The 26045-nt window shown below is 28.5% G+C and overlaps 2 protein-coding genes across 3 annotated transcripts in view; one reads left to right on the forward strand and one right to left on the reverse strand.

Annotated features, from left to right (window-relative positions):
* Positions 1 to 15235, reverse strand: part of LOC107437000 (N-myristoyl transferase) — a 29936-nt gene extending 14701 nt beyond the window's left edge. Inside the window, exons 1-10 of one of the 2 annotated variants that reach the window (XM_043041200.2) lie at positions 15047 to 15235; positions 13241 to 13361; positions 11112 to 11259; positions 9130 to 9260; positions 6893 to 6984; positions 5609 to 5725; positions 4245 to 4415; positions 1505 to 1613; positions 1334 to 1405; positions 162 to 260 (exon numbers count right to left, since the gene is read on the reverse strand). In XM_043041200.2, coding sequence (XP_042897134.1) covers positions 162 to 260; positions 1334 to 1405; positions 1505 to 1613; positions 4245 to 4415; positions 5609 to 5725; positions 6893 to 6984; positions 9130 to 9260; positions 11112 to 11259; positions 13241 to 13361; positions 15047 to 15207 — 1221 coding nt within the window. In that variant the 5' untranslated portion in view covers positions 15208 to 15235. The remainder of the gene's footprint in view (positions 1 to 161; positions 261 to 1333; positions 1406 to 1504; positions 1614 to 4244; positions 4416 to 5608; positions 5726 to 6892; positions 6985 to 9129; positions 9261 to 11111; positions 11260 to 13240; positions 13362 to 15046) is intronic. The other variant, XM_043041201.2, reaches the window with a different exon arrangement.
* A 186-nt stretch (positions 15236 to 15421) lies between these two features.
* The window catches only part of LOC107437001 (transmembrane protein 19), a 13019-nt gene continuing 2395 nt past the window's right edge, over positions 15422 to 26045 (forward strand). Inside the window, exons 1-5 of the mRNA XM_043041202.2 lie at positions 15422 to 15664; positions 17961 to 18077; positions 19148 to 19285; positions 21655 to 21906; positions 23708 to 23917. Coding sequence (XP_042897136.1) covers positions 15583 to 15664; positions 17961 to 18077; positions 19148 to 19285; positions 21655 to 21906; positions 23708 to 23917 — 799 coding nt within the window. The 5' untranslated portion in view covers positions 15422 to 15582. The remainder of the gene's footprint in view (positions 15665 to 17960; positions 18078 to 19147; positions 19286 to 21654; positions 21907 to 23707; positions 23918 to 26045) is intronic.

Below are 26045 nucleotides of genomic sequence, written 5' to 3' on the forward strand. Positions count from 1 at the left end.
TGGCAGGTATGTAAATGGATTAAAATTACAATACTGTTTCTTTTCTGTTTTATATAATTGAGGTAAAAAGATGAGAAAAACATTTATTACAGGAAAGTTTAAGCAGAGATAAAAAAACAGAGACTAAAATAAGTAAAAAACAATATTTCTAAATAACTTACTTCAACCACAAAACTGTTGACAATATCTGGACGGGGGAGAAACCAATATCGAAATTCCTCTTCGTTGAAGGTGGGAGCCAAATCAAATTTTGAAAGATACTAACAAAGCAAATAAAAAGTTTTAAAAACATTTGAAAAATTAATTTCAATTTCAGCAATTTATTAGAAACCATAAAACTTTTATTAATAATAAAATATGTTTAAAAAATATAAGCAATAGTATTTCATTAATGAAGTTCCATTTAACTTGAGCACTGGTTAACAGTCAGTGTTATTTGATAAGAAAACAATGCTACTTTTTTATATTAGGTAAGAATTTTTTTTTTACATATATCCATATATTTAAAATAATAAAGTTTGATTGTTTTAGTTCTAAAAGAAAAATAAACATAAGCTTTACTTTAATGTTTTCTTAAAAAATACAATTGCTTAAGATTTATTGGTTTAAACATATTAAACTTTTGTTATAGCATTGAAATCACATGTATTAAAAGAAAATTTTATAAAATTAAAACAAAATCAAAATTTTACGCTTTTTAAATTATTATTTAAAAAAAACTACACTTCTTAAATGTCAAAACATTGTCTAACTTATTCAATTAAAATAATAAACCAATAAAGTTGAATTGACTAATGGCCAAATTCTAATTGACAAAATTAACTTTGTTCTAAAATAAAGTTAGATGACTAATATCTAAAATAAAGTTCTCTGCAGTTACAAAAAATATAATAATTCAAAAATATTTTCAACTTATACATATTGAGATAAATCTTTAAAAATTAAGGGGAAAAAAATATGTAAATTAATACTACATTGAAATAAAACTAAGTATTAAAATAAATTGTTTTCAAAACATTGCTGTTATTTTGTCTTATTTAAAATAAACAAAGTAAATTTTTTAAATTTAGAATAATAAAGTTTGATTGATGGATGACCAAATTCCACTATTATTTTTATTAACAGTATTTGTATTTGTCTATTGACTTCTCTTTTAAATATATGGTAAATAATATAAATTCTGTAATTGTGAAGCATTACACATTTTAGTATAGACATTGCTTAAAGATTAGGTTTGCCGTAAATAAGTCTCTATTTTACAGAATAATAACAACAAAAAAATTTATTGTGAGTCAAAGTATAATTTCCGAATGAATTTAAATTAATACTTTACCTCACATATTAACTTCAAAACCTGTTTAACATGCTTTTCTTTCAAAGTCTGGAAACCTGGTATCTTTGTAGCCTATAATAATGTAATTTAGAATACACATTTAATAATGATACAGATAAATGAAACTAATAATGATGAAGATCAAAGAATAAATTTAAAAAAAACAATTACTTCAGGTAATTTATAGAGTTTTAACGTTCTCTGCATAGTCATGTTTCTACTGAGGTGGGAGAATTTCACATCTATTAATTTACGAGGATTCAAAGAACGATGCCAATATCTAAAACAAAAGAATGGTGGAATTGAGTTTTAAGAATGAAAACAACATTAAGAGGCACCAAGAGTGACACAAAATCTTGAAAACAATCTTTTATGTAAATTTTTGGGGCTTAATTCGAATAGATTATTTTGAGACCAACGTTATGGCTTATTAAGTTATTTCCTCTCCACAATTTTTTTTTTAAAAAAAAGGTACTGATTGGAAAATGAGAAACAGGTATTTAGTATTTACGAGGTTTTGTTCAAACCTTATTACAGCTAGGAGCTTTTTCTTGCCTTTGTCCAACTTCCAACAATACTCGAGCATAAGGAACTTTTCTCATCATCAGTTAAGGGTTCAATTTATAACTATAGTTCGTTCACCAGGAGTTGGCACTCGGATCCGCCTTCATCACGTCGTATTCGACAATACTATTTCCTAATTTTTGGGAGATTGATGTGAACAATCGTGAACAAGGTTGCTATTTGGCGATCATGTGACAAAAATATTTATTTCGCAATCTTTATGTGCATTTTTTTAACATTAAATATTTCACAAATATTTAATGATATTTCTCTCTTTTGAGTGAATAGTTTGTCCTTTTTGAGACTTTTTTTGCTGCAATATATTCAATTAGCGAGAGTAACGAAAGGTATAATAGCTGATGATAAAGTGAAGTAAGTGACGGGAAAAGAATTCATTGTTTACATTTGACGGGCATTAAGGGTTGTCACAATTTCAAGCGCGGAGACGTTTCTTCTCTTAGCACTGAAATGAACTCTTTCGTCCCAGGAGGTGGAGCCGAGTACAGACTCCTGGTGAACGAACTATACTTCCATTTACATGGAAAAACTATAAGATGATGAGATAAGTTGAGGAATGGGAAAATCCAGAAGATGCTGTTGAGTGAATGGACAAATCATCAAGAGATTTTGAAAGTAGGAATCTTTCATTCGTCACTACACACTATTTTAATGGGAATCAACATTTTCTAGTGCTTGCGACCCACCTAGAAAGGAGTTTCTCTTGTCATTTTGTAAATAAAGATTTGAAAATTGATGATATCGTGCAGAGAGCTACAATTCTAATACAAACTTTACGTGTGATACTTCATTTTGCAAATGATCAGAATTCAAACTGTGAATTCAACAACAGAAACAAGAGCTTTGTTGTTGCATTTAACCAATTTTTTCTTCGAAATACCTAGAGATAGGATCAGATATGCTGAATTTGGATATGCAGGGGTAATCTAATGAATTAATCATCAAAATATTGTTTAAAATATTAGTTTTGTTTCAAATAGGTAATTGCTACAAATGTTCTAAAAAAGATTTTATAAAATTTGTATATCTGCATGCTGGGGAACTAAACACTGGGGGTTCTGCGTTCAACTGACCAAATAACCGGAACATCTGCTCCTTCAGCCCAGAGCCCAAGAAAACTGAGATGGGCTTAGTAGGCCTTGGCCCTCTATGCGCTGTCGCGACTCTGAGTTTAATTTCAGCATATCTGTTACGAATCACTCTGCATAAATCATGCAATAAGACGTTTTCCATTATCATTATTTAAAAAATATAGTATTTATTTTAAAAAATATGAACAGTCAACACTTTGATAACACAAAGTTTTTGATATCACGAAAAAAACCACATTTTTTGTGTTTGCTACATTGCTTAATGGGAAAAAATATATAATTCTTTTTACCGAATACCTCAGTGATCATCTATTTTATTTCCCCAAAATATTTTTGGTCAATCATTTTTTTTTCTCTTCCTGATTTCTAAATAATTTAAAATGCTTTCTTAATCACAATTCATAAAACCATTTGTTAAGTAATTTAATGAATCATTTCTAGAAGAGATTGGAATGTTTAAAAAGAAATGCCCTGTGAAACATTCCCCTTAAAGAAGTAGACATGCAAAATATGTGCAGAGATAAGAATATCTGCTGATTAAAAAGAAAAAAACCTGATAATTTAATAAATCCAAAAGAAACTGATATTTATGAGAAAATAATGACTGCGGACAAAAATATCTCTGTGTGTGGTGAATGGTAAGAAACAGAAACATTAAAAGAGGTTACAACAACTGGAGTTATATCAGACAAGAAAGACCTTCAAATAGTCAAATTAAATAAATGAAGTCAATGTAATAAAATTATTCAAAGTAATTGATTTTTGAAGGAAATACACGCTATAAAACTTAGAAATTTAAGCACTGATTCAACTTTAACTAAATTATTAAAAAAATATTCAATTTTCGATATTGTAACATTTTTAGAGGCTGCTTTTGAGTTTGTAATGTAGATTCGCATTAAAAATAATATGTAAGTTTTAAAACATTTAAAATTTTAGAAAAATTGCAACAAATATAGAATAATAATTTTCAAATAATACGCATGAGGTATCACGAAAAAAAATATATGCTGCTAATCGGTTTTGAAACACTAACTTTTTAGACACCACTAAATATCTGTTTCTTTCTATCATTTTTTCTCCTTTTGAACATAAGTTATAAATGATTTAAAAGGTCCCAAAATAAAAATAAATTCTATTATCATATTCTATCCTGCAAAATATTTTTAAAAAAGTTTTGTTTACTATCAAGATTTAATGTTACACTCATTATAAGTGTGAAAGCATGAATTAAATACCTGCATGTTCCAATAGGCTTTGGAAGCACTACACCAGCTGTGTAAACAGCCTGAAATATGCCTTCCCTATTTACTCTCCTAGTGATTTCCCTAATAAGAACAGGTGCAACACGTTTTGATCTAAGCTTTTTGTGTACACATAGGAAATTGATTTCTACAATTTTTCTTTTCCTGTGTAAAAAATTAATACTAATTAATAACAAATAACACATTATAAAACATAAGATAAACAATAAAATTTTAAAACCTACAAAAAATATAATGCAAATTAAAATAAACTCAGCTCTTTGTGAAAACCAAGAAAATATATGTATTTCTATTCCCTGTAAAAAATATTTTAATCTTTTGAATGGCCTAGGGTTCACAGCAGCAATGGAAATTTAGTGGCCCAATACCTAGGTGATCCAAAAATTTAATAGGATAGACAAACTTGAGAAAAAAAATATCAATGCATGATTCATGTTATGGATCAAAAGTTATTAATTGCCATCGATTACACCTTAAAATTAATTAGGGTCATTAACCCATAATGATTGAAGATTAGAATTTATTAAAAGAGAAAAAAAAAAGCTAAAATAATGTTAGTAAATAGATTCAACATACAGATTAAAATGCTGAGACTAATAAATAAGGAAAACAGAGAAAGTAAGAACTAACAAAATATTACATTAAAAATTATCTAAAAGTAAATTTTAAAAGAGCAAAAAATTATGTTTAAATCGAGACATAAATAGAACGATCGCAAAATCAACTCATGATAAAATACCAGAATTAATGGTGCCATGTAAAATAAATAGGTATATACATTATAATTGTTGATCTCACATATATCAAAAAGCGACATAATAAAAGTTTAAAAAATAACAGTTATTCCATTGAAAAAATCTTAAAACTAAAACCTACACATAGAATAAAATTAGTACATTTTTTTTTTAAACGCGTGGATTTCTGAAGAAAAGAAAAACTATTTTATTACTGTTTTGTAATTTCCAAACATATTTCAAGACAACAATATTGTTGCCCATGCATATGATATTAGCGATATTCATAGAACATTTAGCGACAATTGTCGCGATGCTGCCCTATTGGCTTGAATCCTAGTGATGTCTATCATTCTGGTCAACTTGTTGTACCAGTCATAAGCAAACGGTTGGTGTCGGAGTAAATAGGAACCGCAATGTGTGATTTTTAATCATGTGAATGTTATTTATATCATGTTTGCATCGGTAAGAAAAGGTGCAAAAACTAATATTTTTTTCTTGGTAAGTCGAAAAAGACAAACGCTCTTTAAAGAAGAGGATTATTTTTTTATTTTTGAATAGCAAAAAATTGTATAATCAGGACAATTAATGAGTATGCCTTACTTTCCATATATGCTAACATTAGCAGGAACTGCACTTATAAAACCTACGAGTTTCGTACTTTTTGTAACTCTTACTCCACAGTGCCATGTCTTTTTCCACCCAGGAGGTTGCAATGCCCTAGAAATTAAATAACAAAATATAATTTGAGTTTCAATAAGTCACATTACAAAAAAGAAACAGTGAAAACCATAAAAGGACATCACATTAGAAACATGGTGGCTGAGTGGTTAGTGCTTCACATTCCTGTGCAACAGGTCCTGCATTCTATTCTTGCACCGGGCAAGGTCGACTCAGTTTTTTATTCCTTTAGTGGGTCGATAAAATTAGCACTAAGAGTGCTTGGGGACCAAAAACTAGAGGTTCTGCGTTCGCAACATATGCTCCTGCACCCCAGAGTCCAAGGTCAAGAAAACTGGGATAGGCACAGTAGGCCTTGGCTTTCCATGGGATTTTGCACCACTGAGTTTAGTTAAGAGACATAAATAGTACAATATGAGTTTAATAATAGCATTAAAGAAATTAACTAAATTTATTATCCAGCTATAATTAACATTGTTCGAGAAGAGGAAATATTAACTTCAGTATTTTTAAAACAAGTAAAACTGATGCAAATTTACTTTTTTTCTTTTAATCAAATAGTTCGCTATTAAAAACACAAGGGGTAAATGTTAATAAAAATAATTAATTTTAGCTTGTAACATTACGTCCATTGACAGCATGAAATAAATAATATTAACTTCAGTATTTTTAAAACAAGTAAAACTGATTCAAATATATTTTTTTTAATCAAATTGTTTGCTATTAAAAACCTAAGGATTAAACGTTAATAAAAATAATTAATTTCAGCTTGTGACTTTAGGTCAGTTGACAGCATTAAATAAACAGATCAACTGCAGTTACTATTATTTACAAATGTTTGGGTGAACTTGAAGTTATGTTTCCTAAGCAAAGTTATCAAAGCAACTATTCAAATGAACTGTTCATTTTCTCACAACACATCAAACATGTAGAATGCAACATCATACTGCATTATATAATGTCATAGCTCAGAATTTGCATTTCTTTTAAGTGTAGAATTAGTTATAAAGATTGTGTTGCAATCAACCTTATGAAAAACGGGATAGTTATCCTATTACTTGTATTTCTATCACTATTGCTCTTACGTAATACCGAGAATGTTTTTATTTAACTCTCCTCATTGGTCACATATCAAAGCAACAAATATTTTGTGTTTACATATGAAAAAAATAAAATAAAGATAACATTTGGAATATGAGAGCTTACCACTGTAAAAATCCAGGTGAGTAATCAAATCTAAACATATTATCATCATCTTCTACATAATTTTCATTGAGAAGAGTATACAGCTCATTTAACTGGAAGTTGGGGTAAAAAAAAAATAATAAGTTAATGTTATTTAAATAAAAAAATTAATAAATAAAATTTATATCTAAAAAAATGGGAAAATGCAAAATTTTGCTAAAGAAGCTTGATCTGAAAGAGATTTTTTTTCATCAAATATTATCCTTAAATGAATACTATTTTAAAAAAACAAACATAATAATAAGCAAGCAAAATTTTATGGTAATATTTACATCTATCACACACAAAGAAAAAATATATATGTGAAGCTAACGAAGCATATAAAAAACAGCTCATCAAGGAAAATAATTATTATTATAATTAAGAGGTATTTCATGCTCTGCTTCCATTTAATTCTAATTTTTTTCTTCTTTTAATTCAATACAACAGCTTCAGTGGCGAAAAAAAAAACTTTAATAAAAAGACAAAAGCAAGAGGTCCTTCAGTGAAACTTTAATAATTCATAAAAACTTATTAAATAAAGTTTAAAATCAATAGATTAATACAGAGTGAGATCAGTTGCTAGCCAATTATACTTTTCAAAGTGAATTTTTGGAAAATATGCAAAAAAATTAGTTTTGCGAATTTAACTGAAGCTCTAATATTAAGTTAGCAAATAACTTAACATTAATTTGGTAACTTAACATTAACATTAATTAGTTAGCAAATAGCTTACATTAATTTAAATAAAAGATAATTTTTTTTTAATTTTTATTAATATAAACATGCAATAGACATTAATATTTATAGATATTAAGTACATCACATTTAATGTTAAAAATAATTAAATCTTGAACTTTTTAAAATGTATTAAAACTAGCAAACTATAACTTTAAATCCATCGATCGTAAAGATTGGGAAAAGGGGTTAAGAATTCAGGTTTCTCAAAGTTGCTTACAAGGATATAATTTAGCTGCTTATTTTTATAATTCTAGATATTTCATATTTAAGTTATTAGTTTTATTTTTTCCTAATTTATTTAAATACTAGTTTTATTTACTTATTAATTTTTATTGAACTTGGTGACTTTAGATTTTAAAAAGTATAGGGCCACGTGACATAGACTATAAGAGAGAGAGAGAGAAAGAGATTCGAATAATTGCATAAATAGCTATTTTAAAGAAGTGAAAAGTAAATCTTTCATGATGAGGGGAAAAAAATAAAAATTTCATTGGTAATTAATTCAATAATTATTCAACAACGAATTAAAACAAATTAAGCTTTTTAAAAACTCAAATTCAGCTGAGCTTTGCCAAAGATAATTAAGAGTTTTCTTTTTCATACCTAAACATTCATAATACAAATTAGGTCATTTAAAATTACACTTCCCTAAGTACAATCAGTAGATATACTAATTATTCAGTTATCAAGAAAATGAAAATAACTGGCATATCAGCTGAAATGCAATTATCTTAGAAATTATGTACAAAATAAAAAAGGGCAAAAAAGATCATGTCTTAAAACACAATTCACTAATTAGAAAAGAAGTAAAAGAAAGATTGTCCATGTAAAAAAAGAAATCTTAGTAATTTATTTTTCAAAATAGAGACAAAGTCGGAAAAGATTTGGGGAGAAAAAAGAACAATAAGTTATAACATTAAAATTTCAAAATGTAAAGTATTTCAAAATGGGTGTAAAAATTTTATGAATTAAATTTTTCGACATTTCATTTTTTTAAAAGAAATTTTCATAAACAAAAGGGTGTTTATTTGTAGTTTGTTTGTGTTATGAAGATTTATTTTAAAACTATAATTATTATTAAATTTATTATAATATTTTAAGCAGTAAAAAAATTATAATAAAATTTATTTTTATTTCATTTAAAATTAATTTTTGTTTAAAAATAAAAAAAAAATTAAAAATTATTTTAATAATTTTCATTTTAATAATGGAGAGAATTAAAAATTTACTATAGTTTAATTTTATTAAAGGAAACAAGGTGTGAAGATGATACAAAACTTCAAATATTTAAAATAAAATTATTAAACATACACTGTCTCTTAAATAAAAAAAACTATTATTCTAATTACACCATGGAATAGTTATTTTTATTTAAAATAAAAACTGAATATATTGCTTTTTAAGAAAGCAAAGGCAGAAAAGAAAGCACCTTGACTAAACAACAAAATTCACAAAATAATAACAATTATAAAACCTACAATGATAGGATTATCTATATCAAGAGTATCCCATTGAAAGCCTTGTGGCAAAGAAAGTGGCTCTTTTCTGATTTCATCTATAGTTTTGTCTGGTTCAATAGGCTCATTGGCATTGGCCCCAATTTCATCACCTGTAAGAATAATTGATACATGCTTCATAAAACTCCAAGTTTTTATCAAAGAAACAATATTTTCAGTCAGGAACATCACCCAAAAAATAATAATAAATATATACAGTAAGTGTGTGTAGCCCAATTTTTCAGCAAATAATAAGCACCTTTTAAGTACTTTTTAAGCACTCAAAAAATACTTTTAATCACTTTCCAGAAGAAAAAAAAATCATAATTGTGCGGTAATAATAATTATTTTTTCTGTTGTTTAAAGTTCTTTATTTATAAACATAAAATCAATAAAATTCAAAAACTTTACATAATCATGATAAAATAACTAGTTTCTGATAAATATTGTAGAGAAAATTGTTAAAATCATGCATTTTCTGCAATTTAGAACGACAATAGACACAGCAAAGAAAAAAATCTCTTTATAAGAGCTAGAAATTTAAGCACTTTTTACAAACCCCAAATAAGAAAAAGCACTTTTAAGGGCTTTTAATAAACATAAATCCAAAATAAGCACCTTTAAGCACTGTTTAAAAATGCAAGGCAGCTTATAAAAAGAATCACACTCTAAAAAATATATTTATTAATTATATAAAAAAAACAAGTAATTTTATTGTAATAATGACTAATGAGAAGTGGCACTATTTTTTTAATATTTATATGATTAATTACAATAATTAAAGAGGACAAAATATAAAATGTTTAAAGTATATTTTGTTTACTTATTTCAAAATACATAATATTTGAGGAATCAACAAAATTAATTAATTTTTGAAGTGAGATAATTCTATTTCAATAAGTCCACCATAATTTTCGAAGTGAGATAATTCTATTTCGATAAGTCTACCATGATTATAAACATCAGTTTTGATAGCAGAAATTTTATAATATTTCACTAACATTTTGGCCACTAACCTTGGATACATAACCTTGGATAATCTCCTCATAAAAACAGGAAATATGATTATTAACTTTAAAGTACATTATTATAGCTACATAAAATACAGTCAGACCTCGATATAAGGTCCCCCTAAGGGACATCGCAAAAGTGACCTTATAAGCAGGGTGACCTTTTAACCGATTCATTAGCAGTTTGCAACTAAGCACTTAAATAGTACACATTATGATTTTTTAAAAATGGTAATACAAACGAAAACGATCAGCCATACATTAAATATTTAAGTCAATAAATTTTAACAGAAATAAAGAAGTTAGATTTTTTAAAAATTTTTAATTTAAAATAAAGCTGTTTACAAATTTCCTCAAAGTGTACATACATACATTACATTTTACCTTATTTAAAATAAATTATTTATGCAAGTCTGTCTCGTTTTTGGTTTCATTTTTCGAACAATGTTTTCTAGATTTTGCAACTTCCCAAAATGTTTCTCAGCTCCCTCATGGTTTGTAAAAAAATTTCGTATGACATTTATTGCATTGAAGGCTTCCGCTTGGGTTACAGCTACAGTCTCAGGATCACTGTCATTTTCCTCACTGTGGAACAATTTCAAAAATTGTACCTTGTTCGCTGGTTGCAACACTTTCATAGAACTCAAAAGGGGTAATTGCCTTGTAAAGAAGTTAAACAGTTTTTTGTTAGAAAAGAGCTCCCCTCGCCTCAGACAAAAATGACCTTATAAGCGATAACTATTTTTAAAACTTGACCATATATCCGATAATCTGTCACAAAGAATTCCTATTCAGTGAGCCGGGACTTTGGAAAAGTGACCTTATATGCGGGGTGACCTTATATTGCGGTCTGACAGTATTTAGACAGATAAAATACAAACAATCAATTTAAAGTTGATTCATTCACCTTATTTAATGTCAAAAAAGGAGAGGGGAAAAAGAAGAGAGATTTACTTATTTTTGGTACAGGCTGGGTATCCCAAAACTCAAAATGCTTTCTAATGGCTTCTTCATGGGTTTTTGCAGGACCTTGATGAACCATGTTTAAGTTCAGAATTTCCATGGCTTTCTTAATTTCTTGCAATTTAGTAGCTGACAAACCCTTCAAGTGTAAAAAAAATAATTAAATTATTGCAACAAACACAAAAAAAAAAGAGAAACTTTGCCTGAGCACAGCTAAATTTATGAATCTGTATTGCTTGTGCTTTTTAAGAAGGTAACAATTAAGCTTGCTGTAAGGCAACTGAGCCTGTTTTCAAATCCATAAGGAAGAGACATTTAATCATTATCAAATTAAACAATAATAAACAATTGTGAAAGTTTCTTTTGATTTAACATATTTCATTATTGAGAGTTAAAATTTTCATTCATTTAAATCAGTGCAGTAACTACTTCACAGGGTTCTCCCTCAATTTTAAAAATAAAATTCCGACTTTTCCAGGAAAACTTCGATACAATTCCCGATTTCCCTTTTGCTATGCATGACAATATTTCCACACAAATATTATATATATTTTTTAAATTCAATAAGCAACGAAACTTACATTTTGATAGCAAATATGTCATATATTGCAAATATGTCAAATATACAAATTATAGATAAAAAGAAAATTCTCCCACAAAAACTAGAACTTAATATCTGAATGAAACATAGTTTATTAAGAGTCAGGTCAGTCATTATGTTCAAATTATTAACCAAAATTTATTCAGAAAGCTTAATTTTTTATTACTTAGTACTATTAAACTGAAAATATGGTTGCATTTAAGAAAAAAATTTGAAACAAGACAATATAGAGATGTTAAATTTATAATATTAAAAATATATGTTATTTTGAACATTAGGTACTTATTGTGCTCAACAATTTTAGAATTGGCCATCTTCTAGATCAGGGGTTTCCAACTGGCGGCCCGGCGGCCGCATTCGGCCTGCGAAGTCCTTTTTTGTGGCCCGCGAAATAAAATATATTAGTTGTCATTTTTTGGGGACATTTTTCGTAAAAAATCTATATGGGTTTAAAATACTTTTCTCGTTGAAAAAACCTAATTTCTTCGTTTCTGTGAAATTTAACATACCAACGGTGCAAAGAAATTTATTTTTTAAGTTTTGCCACAAGAAAATATTTATTCAAATACAAAAATAATCGTGTATGTTGCTCTTTTTTATTTCATTTTTTTTTTATTTTGTGAATATAATTTAGCATGTGCGTATCAGAAATTTTCTCGAAGAAATTCTCCGATTTAACTTTTTGAAACCACTCATTTTGGACGAAAATATTTACACACACATTTGTAAATTTTAAATTTAAAATGTAAATATCTATTCTCTGGTGGTTGCAGCAGACAAACCTCAATTTTCTCATTGAACATTTTGTGTGCTACTATGTAAGTTTTAATACCAACATTTTTAAAGTTTTATATCTTAACAATTTGATATCTGTTGCACATTAATTGCTTAATACATAGGTGCGGATTAAAGTTAATGTAGTCCGAATTTTCATTATTTATTTAATATTTTTAAAAATATTATTAATTGCAATTAAATATTTTTAAAAATCTACTTCTTATTTTAATTTGTAATTCAATATTTTTGTTTTGCACAACTTGGTAGAACTCTGACAGTAATATTTAATGAATCAAACATAAAAGAGTCCTACAAAAATTTTTGATAAAGTTGCGGCCCGCTATTTGATCTGTGTTTTTAATTGTGGCCCCCGGCCTGATGTAAGTTGGAAACCCCTGTTCTAGATTTATTATTAAATTCTTAATGGTTTTTGACAAAATTTGTTTTATTCACAGAGTTGTTTTTTTCTTCTTTTTTCTCTTAAAATCAAATTTCCAGATAATTCCTGGTTTTTCGAACCATGTGAGAAAGTACAATTTCATAAGTACAAGTTATACTTTTAATATGATAAATTGATATATTTAGTTTACATTTGACAAAAAAGTATACGTAGTAAGTTTAAAAAATTACAATGGAAAACGGGTAACAAGATAAGATAATACACTTCACGTAAATCTAATAACCTAATTACATATTAGAAAAAAAAGGTACATAAATAGAAAATGAATCTTATAAGATTTACCTTTAAATCTGCAGTTGAAACATCGGGTGGAGCTGCTTCACTAACTTCAACAGAAGCTGCTGCATCTTTTCCTCCTTTCTTTTTGTTTCTCTTTTTAGACTTTTTAGGAGGATCTCCAGGACTAAATGTAAAAGAGAAAATATAAAATAACTGACAATCAAATACTCAACAAAAAAATTTTCATCGATATACACTCCTTACATCTCTTGGCGAGTGCCGAAGTATTTTGACATAACAGATTTAAACTGCAAAATGATGAAACTGCATAACAGATTGACAATCAAAAATTTAACAAAACAAATTTCATCGATTTGTGTTTATGACTACATATGCTCATTTCCATAGCTTTGTAATTTTGAACTCAATCCAGAAGGAACTCTTGGATCAAATAGTGGGAGAAATTTTGCCTTTGTGGAGGACTTTTAGATGGAATTAACTTGCTTTCAGTTACAGAGAGAGGAAAACTACGAAAACATTCCAGCTAGCCAGGTGGCAAAGGCACTGATCCATCTACCACAAAGGATATTTTTACATCAGCACTGTAGTCAGTGCGAGCTATTTGCAGAAAAAAACCTGGTTCGCCTCATTGCAAGGCAAAAGCTCCCTGAGTCATCACGGCTCTTAAAGAGCATTTGTAATTATAGTCTTGGAGATATAATTCTGCTTTTCTGACTTGTCCCTACAATAAGATGTCATTTAACAAAAGAGTGAGTAACGCTGATCTTGAAGTACCTAATATAATAGTTCAAAAACAGAATAATGTGATAACTTTTTCAATGTTTATGATACAGTATTTTTTGTTAGTTTTAAAGCAACAATTTAAAACTTCACATTGAACTAAAATATAAGTTTTTACTTTCAATATGCATGACAAATAATGTAACAATTATAACCATTGAAATCACAAGGCTGTAATACTATGAAAATTACAAATCAGTTTTATGGCATCTGTTAAAGCAAATAAAAATGCAATAATTTGGTGCTTATTGCTTTTGTCTGAGCATGTGATAAAGTAGCCACTAATAAAAACAATAATTTTAACTGTTTCTTTATAAATTTTCTTTAAATAAATAAAATTGCTTTATTCACTTGTGCTGGTGACATGTCAAATTTCTTAACTACGCAGAGATCCAACTTAGCAGATGCAATTTTTGTAGAAAACCTATTGCTGTTCAGCTTCAACTCATCACAGCTGTACCTCAAATAATAATTCTTAGAAATAGAAATCTTGCAAAATCTATTCCAAATGGGATATTTTTCAAAAATTCGCCAAGAAATCTTAAGTTTCCTTACTAGTTTTAAAATAACAATTATTATATCCATAAGTGTGATAAATTGAAGTAGAAGTGCAGCAGAATTTGGTGCAAAAATGGCTGATTTGGTGCAGCTAAACATAAATTAGTGCAGCAATCTCAAGTACTGATTTATTATGCATCTACACCGTTTTTCGAGATTTTTTACTTGCTCGAAAAATATATGTAGAAAAATTGGGATTTAGAACCTTCATTATATTACAGTATTATGGCTTTAACTATTCACGTTAGTTAAAATGATACAAAATTCTATGCGATAACATAAAATTTATAAACTGTCAAAATCGTATAACACAGCCACAACCCTTCCAGGTTTTCTTTCAAGAAGCAATTACAAAATTTAAAAAGAAAATTGCTTCAAGAGCATGCACTATAACTTAACAATCAATTTTTAATTTAAAATATTGACTTGTGAACAAAGATAATGAGGAAGTACATTTTTTTTTAAATCATTCATTAAAGGAAATTCAGAAGGTTTTAATACTCTGCTTACAGGGCAGCATTGACTGACTGTTCATCATTATTATTTTTAATGATTTCATTTGGATCATTATCATCAATCTCAGTAATTACAGGCCCATTTTCTAAAGATTTATTAGTTAGACTAGATTCTTCTAAATCGTGATTATTCATCCCCGCATCGTTTTCCGCCATGCTTGTAAATCTAAAGCACCTGATTGATGCCAATTTCCTCGTCAACTGCAGATGAAACTTCAGTGATTAATAAAATATTCTAAATTTAAAATACTAAAATTTTACATAAATTTTCGACTTTAAATTAAACATAGATTTGCTATTAACAGGAGTTTTTTCTTCAATTATGTAAAAAAAAAATTTAAAATATTAAACCCCAAGATTTGAAAGTGAACTGAACTGCATTGTGAAAGTAAGAAAGGAAAACATCGAAAAGCTTTTTGTTTTGAATTCGGAATTTGAAATGTCAAACATCGAACGAATATATTTATTTTATATTACAGTGAATTTTTTAAAAACTTTGTAAAAGTCTTATGATTGTCCAATTTCGTTGTAATGTTCGTTTATTTTTTTCTAGTCGCCTTGATTTTAACATCATTGATTTGGATCCATAAATTTGTTGAAGATTGCTTCTATGGTAACTATCTGAAACTGTTCTTTTATCATGAACATTTAGAATATTTATTACGAAAAATAAAAACTTTTTTATTTTTTCAGCATTGTCTTAGGTGCTTACAAATTCATAAATTTTATTACTGTTCTTAATTATTTTAATTTATTTTGAAATATTAGATTCTTATCACGTTTCGAGATTAGAATCTGAATTGTAAAACATTTTAAAGTTTTATGTATTTTCTCTACAAAACTATTGCATTGAAATACGCTGTGTAGTTATTTAAAGGAATATTATACTGCTAATTATTTTTTGAGTCCCTTAAAAATCACACTTTTTCCCCCCACTCGCATTAATTAACTTCAGACCACCTCCTCGCTATCTACAGCCCATAAAGATCCTGTTTAACTTTCATAAAATTTCTAAATATCAATGCTCATGTAATATTATTTTAAATGTTATACCTTAAAAATTTAGCACTAAAAAACAAAGAATTTTTACAAAAGGGCAAATTATCCTGGTCTTGCCTATTAAAATAAAATCGATTTTATGTAATTTAGGCCATGCGTATTATACTATTAATCTTTACCAGCAAAGACTCAATTATACTAAAAATTACTAAGTCTTTAATGGACATTCATCACGCTTATAATTAATGTTCTTTTACTGAAAAGATGTATCATTAAAATTGCTTAACTTGTTATCATTCCTATAAAACATTTAAAAATAAACTGTGCGAAAATTGAACTATTACATATTACCAATGTATTGATCTTTTTTTATGTAAGCATATAAAATTATTTAATGATTGACAAAACTTTGGTAAAGTGTAAAAAATATGGCTACTTCTCTGTTTCCAGGAACTCTTAAAGAAACCTATTACCACAGTACATTATTCTAATTATATACTGTCATGCAAAATGAAAAAATAACATAAGTGCTTTATGGTAAATTGCTAGAAAAGCAGTTGACTGCTGTTTTCTTTCACTTGTTAAGACTTTCAATTGTGTAGCTTATACAAATATAAAAATTTCAATTTTAAATTTTTTTGTCGCTTTCATTGATGTTTCAATTGCAAGGCAGTATGTCGGGTACCTATTTCCCCTTATTATTATCACTATGCCAGTAGTACTTGTTACTAAAATTAATTTAGTACCTGCCCTGCTGAAATGGAATTGTGTTAAAATATATTTAGTACACTATAAATGTATTACGAGCGTCAACTGTGCAGTTAAAATCTTGTTATTTCTTAGATATTCATTAAAAAATTTTTACTTGGAAAGGGAAGATTTCTGAATCAGTTCTGGCGACAAAGTGATCATCAAGTAGTGGTAACAAATAGTTATTGGCATGTGAGAAACTAATAAAAATCAGAAACGAAATTGAAAGGTTAAACTCATTGCAGCAATCTTTAAACATCCCGATATTTCAAACAATATGAAAAATTCGAATCGTGCATTTGAGTATTTATTTTTCAAAGCAATAATTCTTTCGAGTTTTTGGCAGTTATTGCTGTTGATTTTTCCATAGTTTTTAAATCCGTTATTTTTTATTAAAACTCGAAATTAAACAGGCGTTTCAGGAGTCGGATTGGTGTGATTTTGTTGTCCATCTTTTTTCTCATCAATCACTACTATGGGTTTTTAATTATTTTCTTTTTTGGGATTATTATTTACGAAATGTGACGAAGGAAATAATTTGTGCATCCCCCCAAGGAAAAATTCGAGAATAATACATATCCCCCATAATATTAAAATAAAAAAATATTACATGCTAAATTCTAAAGAAATCATTAATATTTTTTCTTCTGAAACACAGCGCTTTTGTTATTTTAAATTAGTAACATATATGTTTGTTACTATTATTAAAAGCATCGTGCGGAAAGATATTTGTGCTTGAGAGTCTTATCGCAGATAGCTCGAAAAAATACTGCCACAGGGTTTTTTGCAAAGGAGACAGTTCCTATCAATTTAGGATACATTCAATATCAGTACCAAGTGTTCCACTTCCAATACCTAAAGCATCCAAATTTCACTGCTCAGTTCTTATAATTGGAATCAATTTTAAAAATATATCTATAGTGGCTTGCCTTGTAGGTTTCCCCTTAAGTTCTACTCCACCTGAGATTTTGTTTTTCTTCTTACTGCCGCCTATTTCTTGATTATGTTTATTCTTTTTGTGCAGATACAGATGCAAAACTCTGCCCATTTCCAAATTTGGCTTAGTTTTATTTCATTTAAATTATTATTATTGTATGACATAAAAATTTTAAGTTAAAAGAAATGCATTTTGAATAAACTTTTTCTGGTATTTTTTTTAGGTTATGATTGTGAAGATTTCCAAATTGATAGATGTATAGTTGCAGTTATATTTTCTGCATTAGTGACACTATGGGGATTGAAAAAGAAAAGCCTTGCTTTAAGTGGGGCCATTGGAGGTATTTTTACTTGATTCTTTTTTATGCATTTCTGTATATGAGCTGAGAATTGTCAGAAAATTTTCAAAAGTTGAAATGAGTACATCAGCTTATAATTCCTTCAGACAACATGGTGCTTAGCGTTTTTAAAAAGTGCTTAAAAGTACTTATTTTCATTTCTTAAAAGCAATTAAAGGTGCTTTTTTTATTGGATGTTTTTAAAAAGTGCTTCATTTTCCCTTTTCAAAAAGGAGAATTTTTTCCTTACTGTGTCGATATTTACCACATATTAAGTAAAAGCGTGCTTTTCACATTGTTCTATTCAATGTTTTAACAACTAATTCGACGACAATCCATTTTTGCTTACATTCGGTCTGTAACGTAAAAGCGCCAGTCATTTTGCATGGTTGATGAAATACTTGCAAGTCCGCATGTGCATCTACTAAGCTGGGTTCGGTGAGATTATTGCATTCTCATGTGCAACTCTGCTTTATTTTGCAAGATATTCTCAATTTTAGGCTTCATTTTCCACCCTCTGATGTCAAACAAAAAAAATCTGTTGATCATTTTATAATGGCTAATATAATAGAAGAGTATTTTGTCAGAAACTAGTTATTTTATCATGATCATGTAAAGTCTTTTAAAGTTATTTTGTTGATGTATATAGTACTTAAAAATATTTGAGTGCTTAAAAAGTACTTAAAATCTGCCTATCTTTTGTTGAAAGATTTGACTGGGGGCAAACTTCTTAGTTAATGTTACTGTCTCCAAAACAATGCTGGATAAAGGAATAAAATGCATTTGAAAGTTGTAGAGCATCATTAATTTAATGAAAATTAATGGTAAGAGTGGAATGCTTTTGTGTATTTATGATTTCCTACACAAACATGTGAGGAAACTATCTCGGGAAGAAAAAAAAAACTAATCATCAAAGTACAAAGCTTAAGGTAAGTGTTTGACACTGAAAAAAAAGAAAAAAAGCTAACATGGGAAAAAATGTGACAATTTCTAGTCAAACAAAATGTATTAATATTTTTTGAATAGTTTTAGCTATTATTTGTGTAATTTAAATTTTCTGCTTTTTATTTCAGGCATATTTGTGGGTCTCATCCTTACTTATAGTAGTTACTGTTTTGTAGCGTGTCTTTTTACATTTTTCTTCACATCATCGAAAGCAACACACTTTCATTCAAGTAGAAAAAAGAAGCTTGAGGTTAACTTTAAAGAAGGTATGCTCAATATAATTATGCATTGTTGGTTTATGCCGACCAATAACCATCTCTATTAATGTGATTTATAATAACGAACCAAGGCTTCTTTTTAGTGAAAGTGTATGTAACAAACATGTATGTTACAAATTTAAAATAACAAATGTGCTGTATTTGGAGAGAAAAAAACTATTCTTTAATTGAACATGTAATAATATTTTAATGTAATATTATTATGGGTGATATTCTGGCATTTTGTTGGGGGGAAAACGCACTAAATATTTCTGTCTTTGCCTTTTGTAAATAATCATCACAATAAAAAAATAATTAAAAATCATGAAATCCGTTTCCTGAAAAGAAAAAGAAAAAAAAAGACCGACAACGAAATCACGCGAATCGGACTCCTAAAAAAGGGGGGTTACTCAAATGCGTGTTTTATTTCGAGATTAGGTTGTTGTAAAAAATGATACAGTATTAAAAATATTGAATTTAAAAGTTTTGGAGAAATCAGGAGCAGAAATAATCTGTCAAAAATTCGATAGAATCGTAGCCTTAAAAAGTAAATACTCAAATGCAGAATTCGAATTTTCCATATAGTTTGAAATATATCAGGATGTTTAAAAGCCACATGAAAATCAATATTAATAACTGACGAAAATTCAATCGAAACAATACAACGATTTGCAATACTATCAACGTACATTGAGCGCATAAAAAAAGTAATTATCTAAATGCAAGATTCAAATTTTACATGTAAATTTCTGTAGAAAAGAAAGCGAAAAACATTTCTGCTGGAACACTGTAACGTACTGCGACAAAGTCGCGGTGTCACTCCGATTCTACCACGAGACACTAAACTCTTGTCCTTTCGCAGAAAGTGTTCAAAACTGTGACATACTTTGCAGAACAGTTTAGGTGTCGAAAGAACAATTAATGTTCGCACTTGTTCAAGTTATGATGAAACTTTTATCGCCTGTTAATTTTATTCTCTGTATCGGAAGTTATACATATTAATGTAAATTATGATAATGAATCATAGCGTCTTTCTAGTGAAAGTCCATTGTTTTGACTGTGAAAATTACACTATACTATATTCCTTTAGCAGAAATTGCTTAAAACTGTGACATACTTTGCAGAACTTATAAGGAATCTGAATTGTATTGGATTATTAAATGCTTTTTGATATTTTCCGAATCTCTTTAATCTGTTAGTAGAGAAGCTTCTTTAATGCCTTCAGATGTTATTACTGTAGATTTGAAGAAGGCTGACTTCTTCCTGATACTTCTCCAAATACAAAAATAATCAAAATATATAAAAAATGACCTAAAATGAAAAAAAAAATCTCAACATTTGAAAAAATGCCTGAAAATGACAAAAGTGTTCAAAAATGTATGTGTCATCAAAGTCTGATCCTTAGTGATCACATTAAAAAAATTTGTAAACATGTTACAAGTTGTGGTGTTTTCATGTTTATTTGAAAATTTATTTGTGATATTTTAATGAGCATTAAAAGTCATTGTGAGTAGCGCTTTAAAAAAGTGCTTAAAGGTGCTTAATTTTCCCTTTTTGAAAATGAGATTTTTCTTTACCATTTTGATTTTCCTACCACGTATTATGTAAAATCCTGCTTTTCACATTGGTCTATTCAACCTTTTCACAATTCATTCAGCCACAATCCATTTTGACATACCGTCGATTCATAGCACATGAAAGCACCAATCATTTTACACGTTCGATGAAATACTTGCGAGTCCGCATGTGCGTCTACTGAGCTGGGTTCCGTGTGATTATTGCACTCTCATGTGCAACTCTGCTGCATTCTCAATTTTGGGCTTCTTTTACCACCCCCTGATATCGAACCGAAAAATCTCATTAGCATTTTGTAATGTCTAATGTAATCAAGAACACCCAATGGCTGAGTGGTAGCGCTTCACGCTCCCGGTCCACAGATCCTGGGTTCGATCCTCGGGTCGATAAATGAGTACTAAGCATGCTTGGGAACTAAGCACTGGGGGTTGCATGTTCCGCTGACCACTTGACCGGAGCATCTTCTCCTGCACCCCAGAGCCCAAGGTCAAGAAAACTGAGATGGGCACAATAGGCCTTGGCCCTCTATGGGCTGTCGCTCCTCTGAGTTTAGTTTAATGTAATCAAGATAAGAGTTGTTTGTCAGACACTAGTTATTTTATCATGATCTTGTAAAGTCTTTGAAAATAATATTGCGTTTTGTTAATGTATATAGTGCTTAAAAGTATTTCTGAGTGCTTAAAAAGTACTTAAAAGGTGCTAATTTTTTTTTAAAGATTTGTCTATGCACCCTTAAAATGTATTTGTGTCCAAATTGTTTCTTGTCACCTTGTAATTGTTTTGTTCTGTTGAAATTGTCGTAGGTGGACAACGAAATTGGATACAAGTTGTATGCAATGGAGGCACAGCTACAGAAATTGCCCTCATTTATATGTTAAATGGTGGATGTGGAGAAATTCCGCTAGATTTTAATAAAAATTATCTTCGCTCTTGGCTTGCGGCAGCAGTGCTTTCAGCTTTGGCTAGTGCTAATGGAGACACTTGGGCATCTGAGTTATCCATCTTGGCCCAATCAAAACCAAGGTTAATAACAACATTCCAAAAGGTTCCGATAGGTATGTATTCTTTTAATTTACAATATATTAAATTGTATGTTTTTAATGTTTATGTTCTAATATTGTATTTGTTATTTTGTTGAAATTTTCCTTTTTTGTTTATTTATTTTCTTAAAAATAAATCCATGTTACATACCTGCCAAGCCTCCTGTTTTTTAACGAAGACTCCTGTGTTTTAGGATTATCTTCTGTTTATCCGTATATTCTGAAATTTCTCCGTATTTGTTGAAGAAATTTTTATTTTAAAAAATTGGCGACAAAATATCCGCTGATGGCAAATAAACTTCTTATTCCTCAACAAATGCTGCTGTTGCCAGTACTGTGATATGTTAAGTGCTTATAGTTTAAATAATAATAAATAATGGTTTGAAAAATCTTCTTTAGATTAAGATTTTTTACTTTGCTAAATGTAAGTGCTTATATTATTTCAATTTTAAATTTCTCTTTTCGGCTTATTTCTCCTTTCGACTTTTTTAAGTATTTTTCTTAATTTTATGCTTTGTAATTTTAAATGCAAAATTTGAGCCAAAACAATCGAATAGTTCTTGAAGTAATTTACTGTTTTTTGATTCAGACACTTTTAAAATGATTTATCTCCATTTTTTTTTGGGGGGGGGTCATTTAAAATTACACAGTTAATGATAATGATGTGAACATTTTTTACACTTAACTATTCAAAAAAAAATTTTCCTTTATTATTTAAAATAATATTAAATAAATAATAAAAATTATTTTTTGTGTGGAAACTTTTGGATAATTGAATTTTATAATTATGTATGAAGTATTTTCAGTTCACTTATATGATTTTTGATTTATTACAAAATGCACAAAAAGTTAAATGAACATTAAATGGCCCAAACATTTTGGTCACTCTCCTGACTAAACTATGGAGATTTTATTTTTCCGATTGATCTTACCCCCATATTTTGATGATTAAAAAATCTAATTCTGACAAAAAAGACTTGTTTATTGAGAGAAAGTACAGCAGGGTTCCCACGGGTAAGGGAGAACAGAGAAAACCTGGAATTGTCAGGGAATTTTATTTCAACTCCAAAGATCGGGAAATAGTCAGGGAAAGTTACAATTTTTTTTAGAAAAACCGGGAAAATTAATACATTATACCTGGAAACAGGGTTCATACTCCTCCTGAAATTCCTGAAAAACTCCTGAAATTAGCTTTTTTTTTCTAAGGGCCCTTATAACTCCTGAAANTAACAGTACTCAGTTATTGAGATTCGAGTTAAATAATTCTAGCACCTATAACAATTATTTATTGTAAAAGTTTCACATTTTAGACAAACTGAAATGCTTTCTTCCTCATATAATGATCTTCATTTTACACAGAAAATCTAAAACTTGGCATAACAAATAAAAGAATCAAAGTTTTCTGATGAAAAATTTCGTAGTACAGATAAAATATGGTATAGATTTTCATTGAAATAAATTTACCTGATATACCTGGAAAAGTCAGGGAATTTTTTTTTTCTGAAATTGAGTGGGAACCCTGGTACTGTTTCATCTCTTAATTTAATTATCATTATATATGAGGTCATTATTATCAGCAATCATCAGCATATATGAGGTCAACCTTTCGAACAATAAGATTGATACTTATTATTTTTGATATTGTAATATTACTGTTGATACTTAATTATTATTGATACTTACTACGATGTAACTATGAAACTATGATATTTGTTGATTAATTTTTGTCTTTTAATATGTTTATTTTATTTTACAAGGGTTCTAATTAATATATATTTAGGGAAGTTAAAAAATTAAAATGTTATGTTTTTTGCAGGGACTAATGGTGGCGTGACTTCTATTGGAGTTTTGTGCAGTGCCTTTGGGGGTCTTTTAGTTGGACTGTCTTATTTTGTAACACTGTTCTCCACTGTTCCTTATTTTTCTGTTATTGAACAAGCTGTGCTTTCAGCATTTATTGGAATAAGTTCTGGGCTTTTTGGTTCCTTCTTGGATTCCCTCCTTGGTGCAACATTACAATATTCTGGTACAGTATTTTTTTTTTAATGGCCTACTTTTGTCTGTATTATTTTTTTGTTTTATTTTTCTGTGTGTAGTGTATCTACCACTACAAAAATATAATTCCAATTCACTAGTATATAAGACATGTTAACTCAATTCTATGGTGGGGTACTTTTTCATGTATGACGGTTGACATGGTCGATAACTACTCACTCCCCACAAGTGTTTTTTTTTTTTTTCCAGTGCTAATGTTGTGAATATATCCTAGTTAATACTTCAGAAACATAGGTACTGACTCTAAAATGTGAAGAAATACTGGCTATTTTTGAAAGGAAAATGCTCTGAAGTAATCTAAAAGGAATACAAAATGTTGGAATTGGTATAGAGGAGCCAATTGGCAATTGTATAAGATTTATAAAGAACCAAACATTGTGATTAAAATGCAAAGATTAAAGTTGGGACACCTAAAGTAGGACACCTCATCAGAATTTAAAGAAAACAGGAGAATCAAAAAGGTTTTCATGGACAAATAATAGGGTGTACGATAAATTGATTCTACGAAATCTTAAAATTAAAACAAGGGCATCAGATAGGTTAATATGGAAATCTGTTCTTAAAAAAGCCACACATGATGATTGCCACACTATTGAAGAACATATGTTGTAATTGTTTTTATCAATACTTAACTAATGCTGTGATTATTTTTTTTTCAATAGTAAATAATGTTTTAAACAGTTCTAACTAATGTAGTTAATGTTTTTATTTCTAATGCTAATTAATGTTGTAAATTTTTTTCAGCGTAACTAATGTTGTTATAAAAAAAATTTCCAGTGCTAAACAATATTTCTGAGTGAAATTTTTCCCCTCAAATGCAAATGTGAATTCGAGAAAGGAAAAGCAACTTTTCTATGACATAATCTCAAAAAGGTCTATATTGTTTGACAGATATAATTGTTATTGAATATTTTTATCTATTGCCAGTAAATGAGAAGTGAAGGAAACAGAGGATAAAAGAGAGCAAGTCAGTCAATCCAGACACATTCATTCTTAATATCTATCTTGTAGAGTAGATTATAGTTATATTTATGTCTATCTCTTATAGATAGATAATTAGATAGTTAGCTAATTAAGATAGTTATATATATATATATATATACTTAAGATAGTTATATCTATCTTATAGATAGTTTTCCAACCAGAAAATGGTCCTATCTCTTCTCCTATACATTTATGGCTCATTGTATCGATTCTAATGAGTTGTTGTTTAATTATTTTGTTTCCATGCATTCATTATTATTATCTTTTCAATATTTGCATTGTTATCTGTTTTCCCGGAAATGACTAAAGATTTAAAAATTCAATCAAAGAAATATGGGAGGAAATAAAAATGTACAGTTTGTTGCAGTCTGTTGAAGAAATAGTTGCAAAGTTTGTTAACAGATAGTGCAGTGCTAACTGGGACAATGCTATCAAAATAGTCACAATTTTTTAGAAGCAATGTGACCCACTCTGAAGACAAAATTAATAATTAAAATGCAAATATTTCAGTTGTTTTTATAGTTTTTCTTATCGTTAACACCATCTTTTGATGAACTTGGTAGCTAATTTTGAAACTCACTGAAAACTTGGTTTCCAAATGCAGAAATTTCATATTTCTTTCTCATTCCATTTTTCTTTAATTGAATTTTCAAATCATCAGTCACTTTTAGGACACTTTATCTAACACCTATCAATATCTTTATTTTTTTTTTTTTGCTTTTTGGTATGTATAAAATTAAAATATAAATTATCCAAATAAATATTTCATCTACTTCTTTTTCTCTTTTAATTTCCATTTTAAAAATCTAAATTTTGGTCCTGTGAGCCTTGTGCTTTTTGTCTTAACTTTAAGCTCTTTAATGATTAAGCATTTCATTGAACTAAAATAAAACAAATAATCCAACAATTATGAAGACTTCATAATTCAATTAAAAAAATAATAATAAATAGTGATCTCTTTGTTGCGATCACTGGTTACCCATTGATCAAATGCTTTTGCTTTCTGGTCTGACTCTGATAAACGCCACAACATTTCAAATCATGGTTGCAAAAACTGTCTCAATTGATGTTTGTCGTCGGATTGGTTTTCAAATCCTGCCTATGTAGTCGTCAGT

This window comes from Parasteatoda tepidariorum, chromosome 1 (assembly GCF_043381705.1).
Source record: "Parasteatoda tepidariorum isolate YZ-2023 chromosome 1, CAS_Ptep_4.0, whole genome shotgun sequence".
NCBI classification, from domain to species: Eukaryota; Metazoa; Arthropoda; class Arachnida; order Araneae; family Theridiidae; genus Parasteatoda; species Parasteatoda tepidariorum.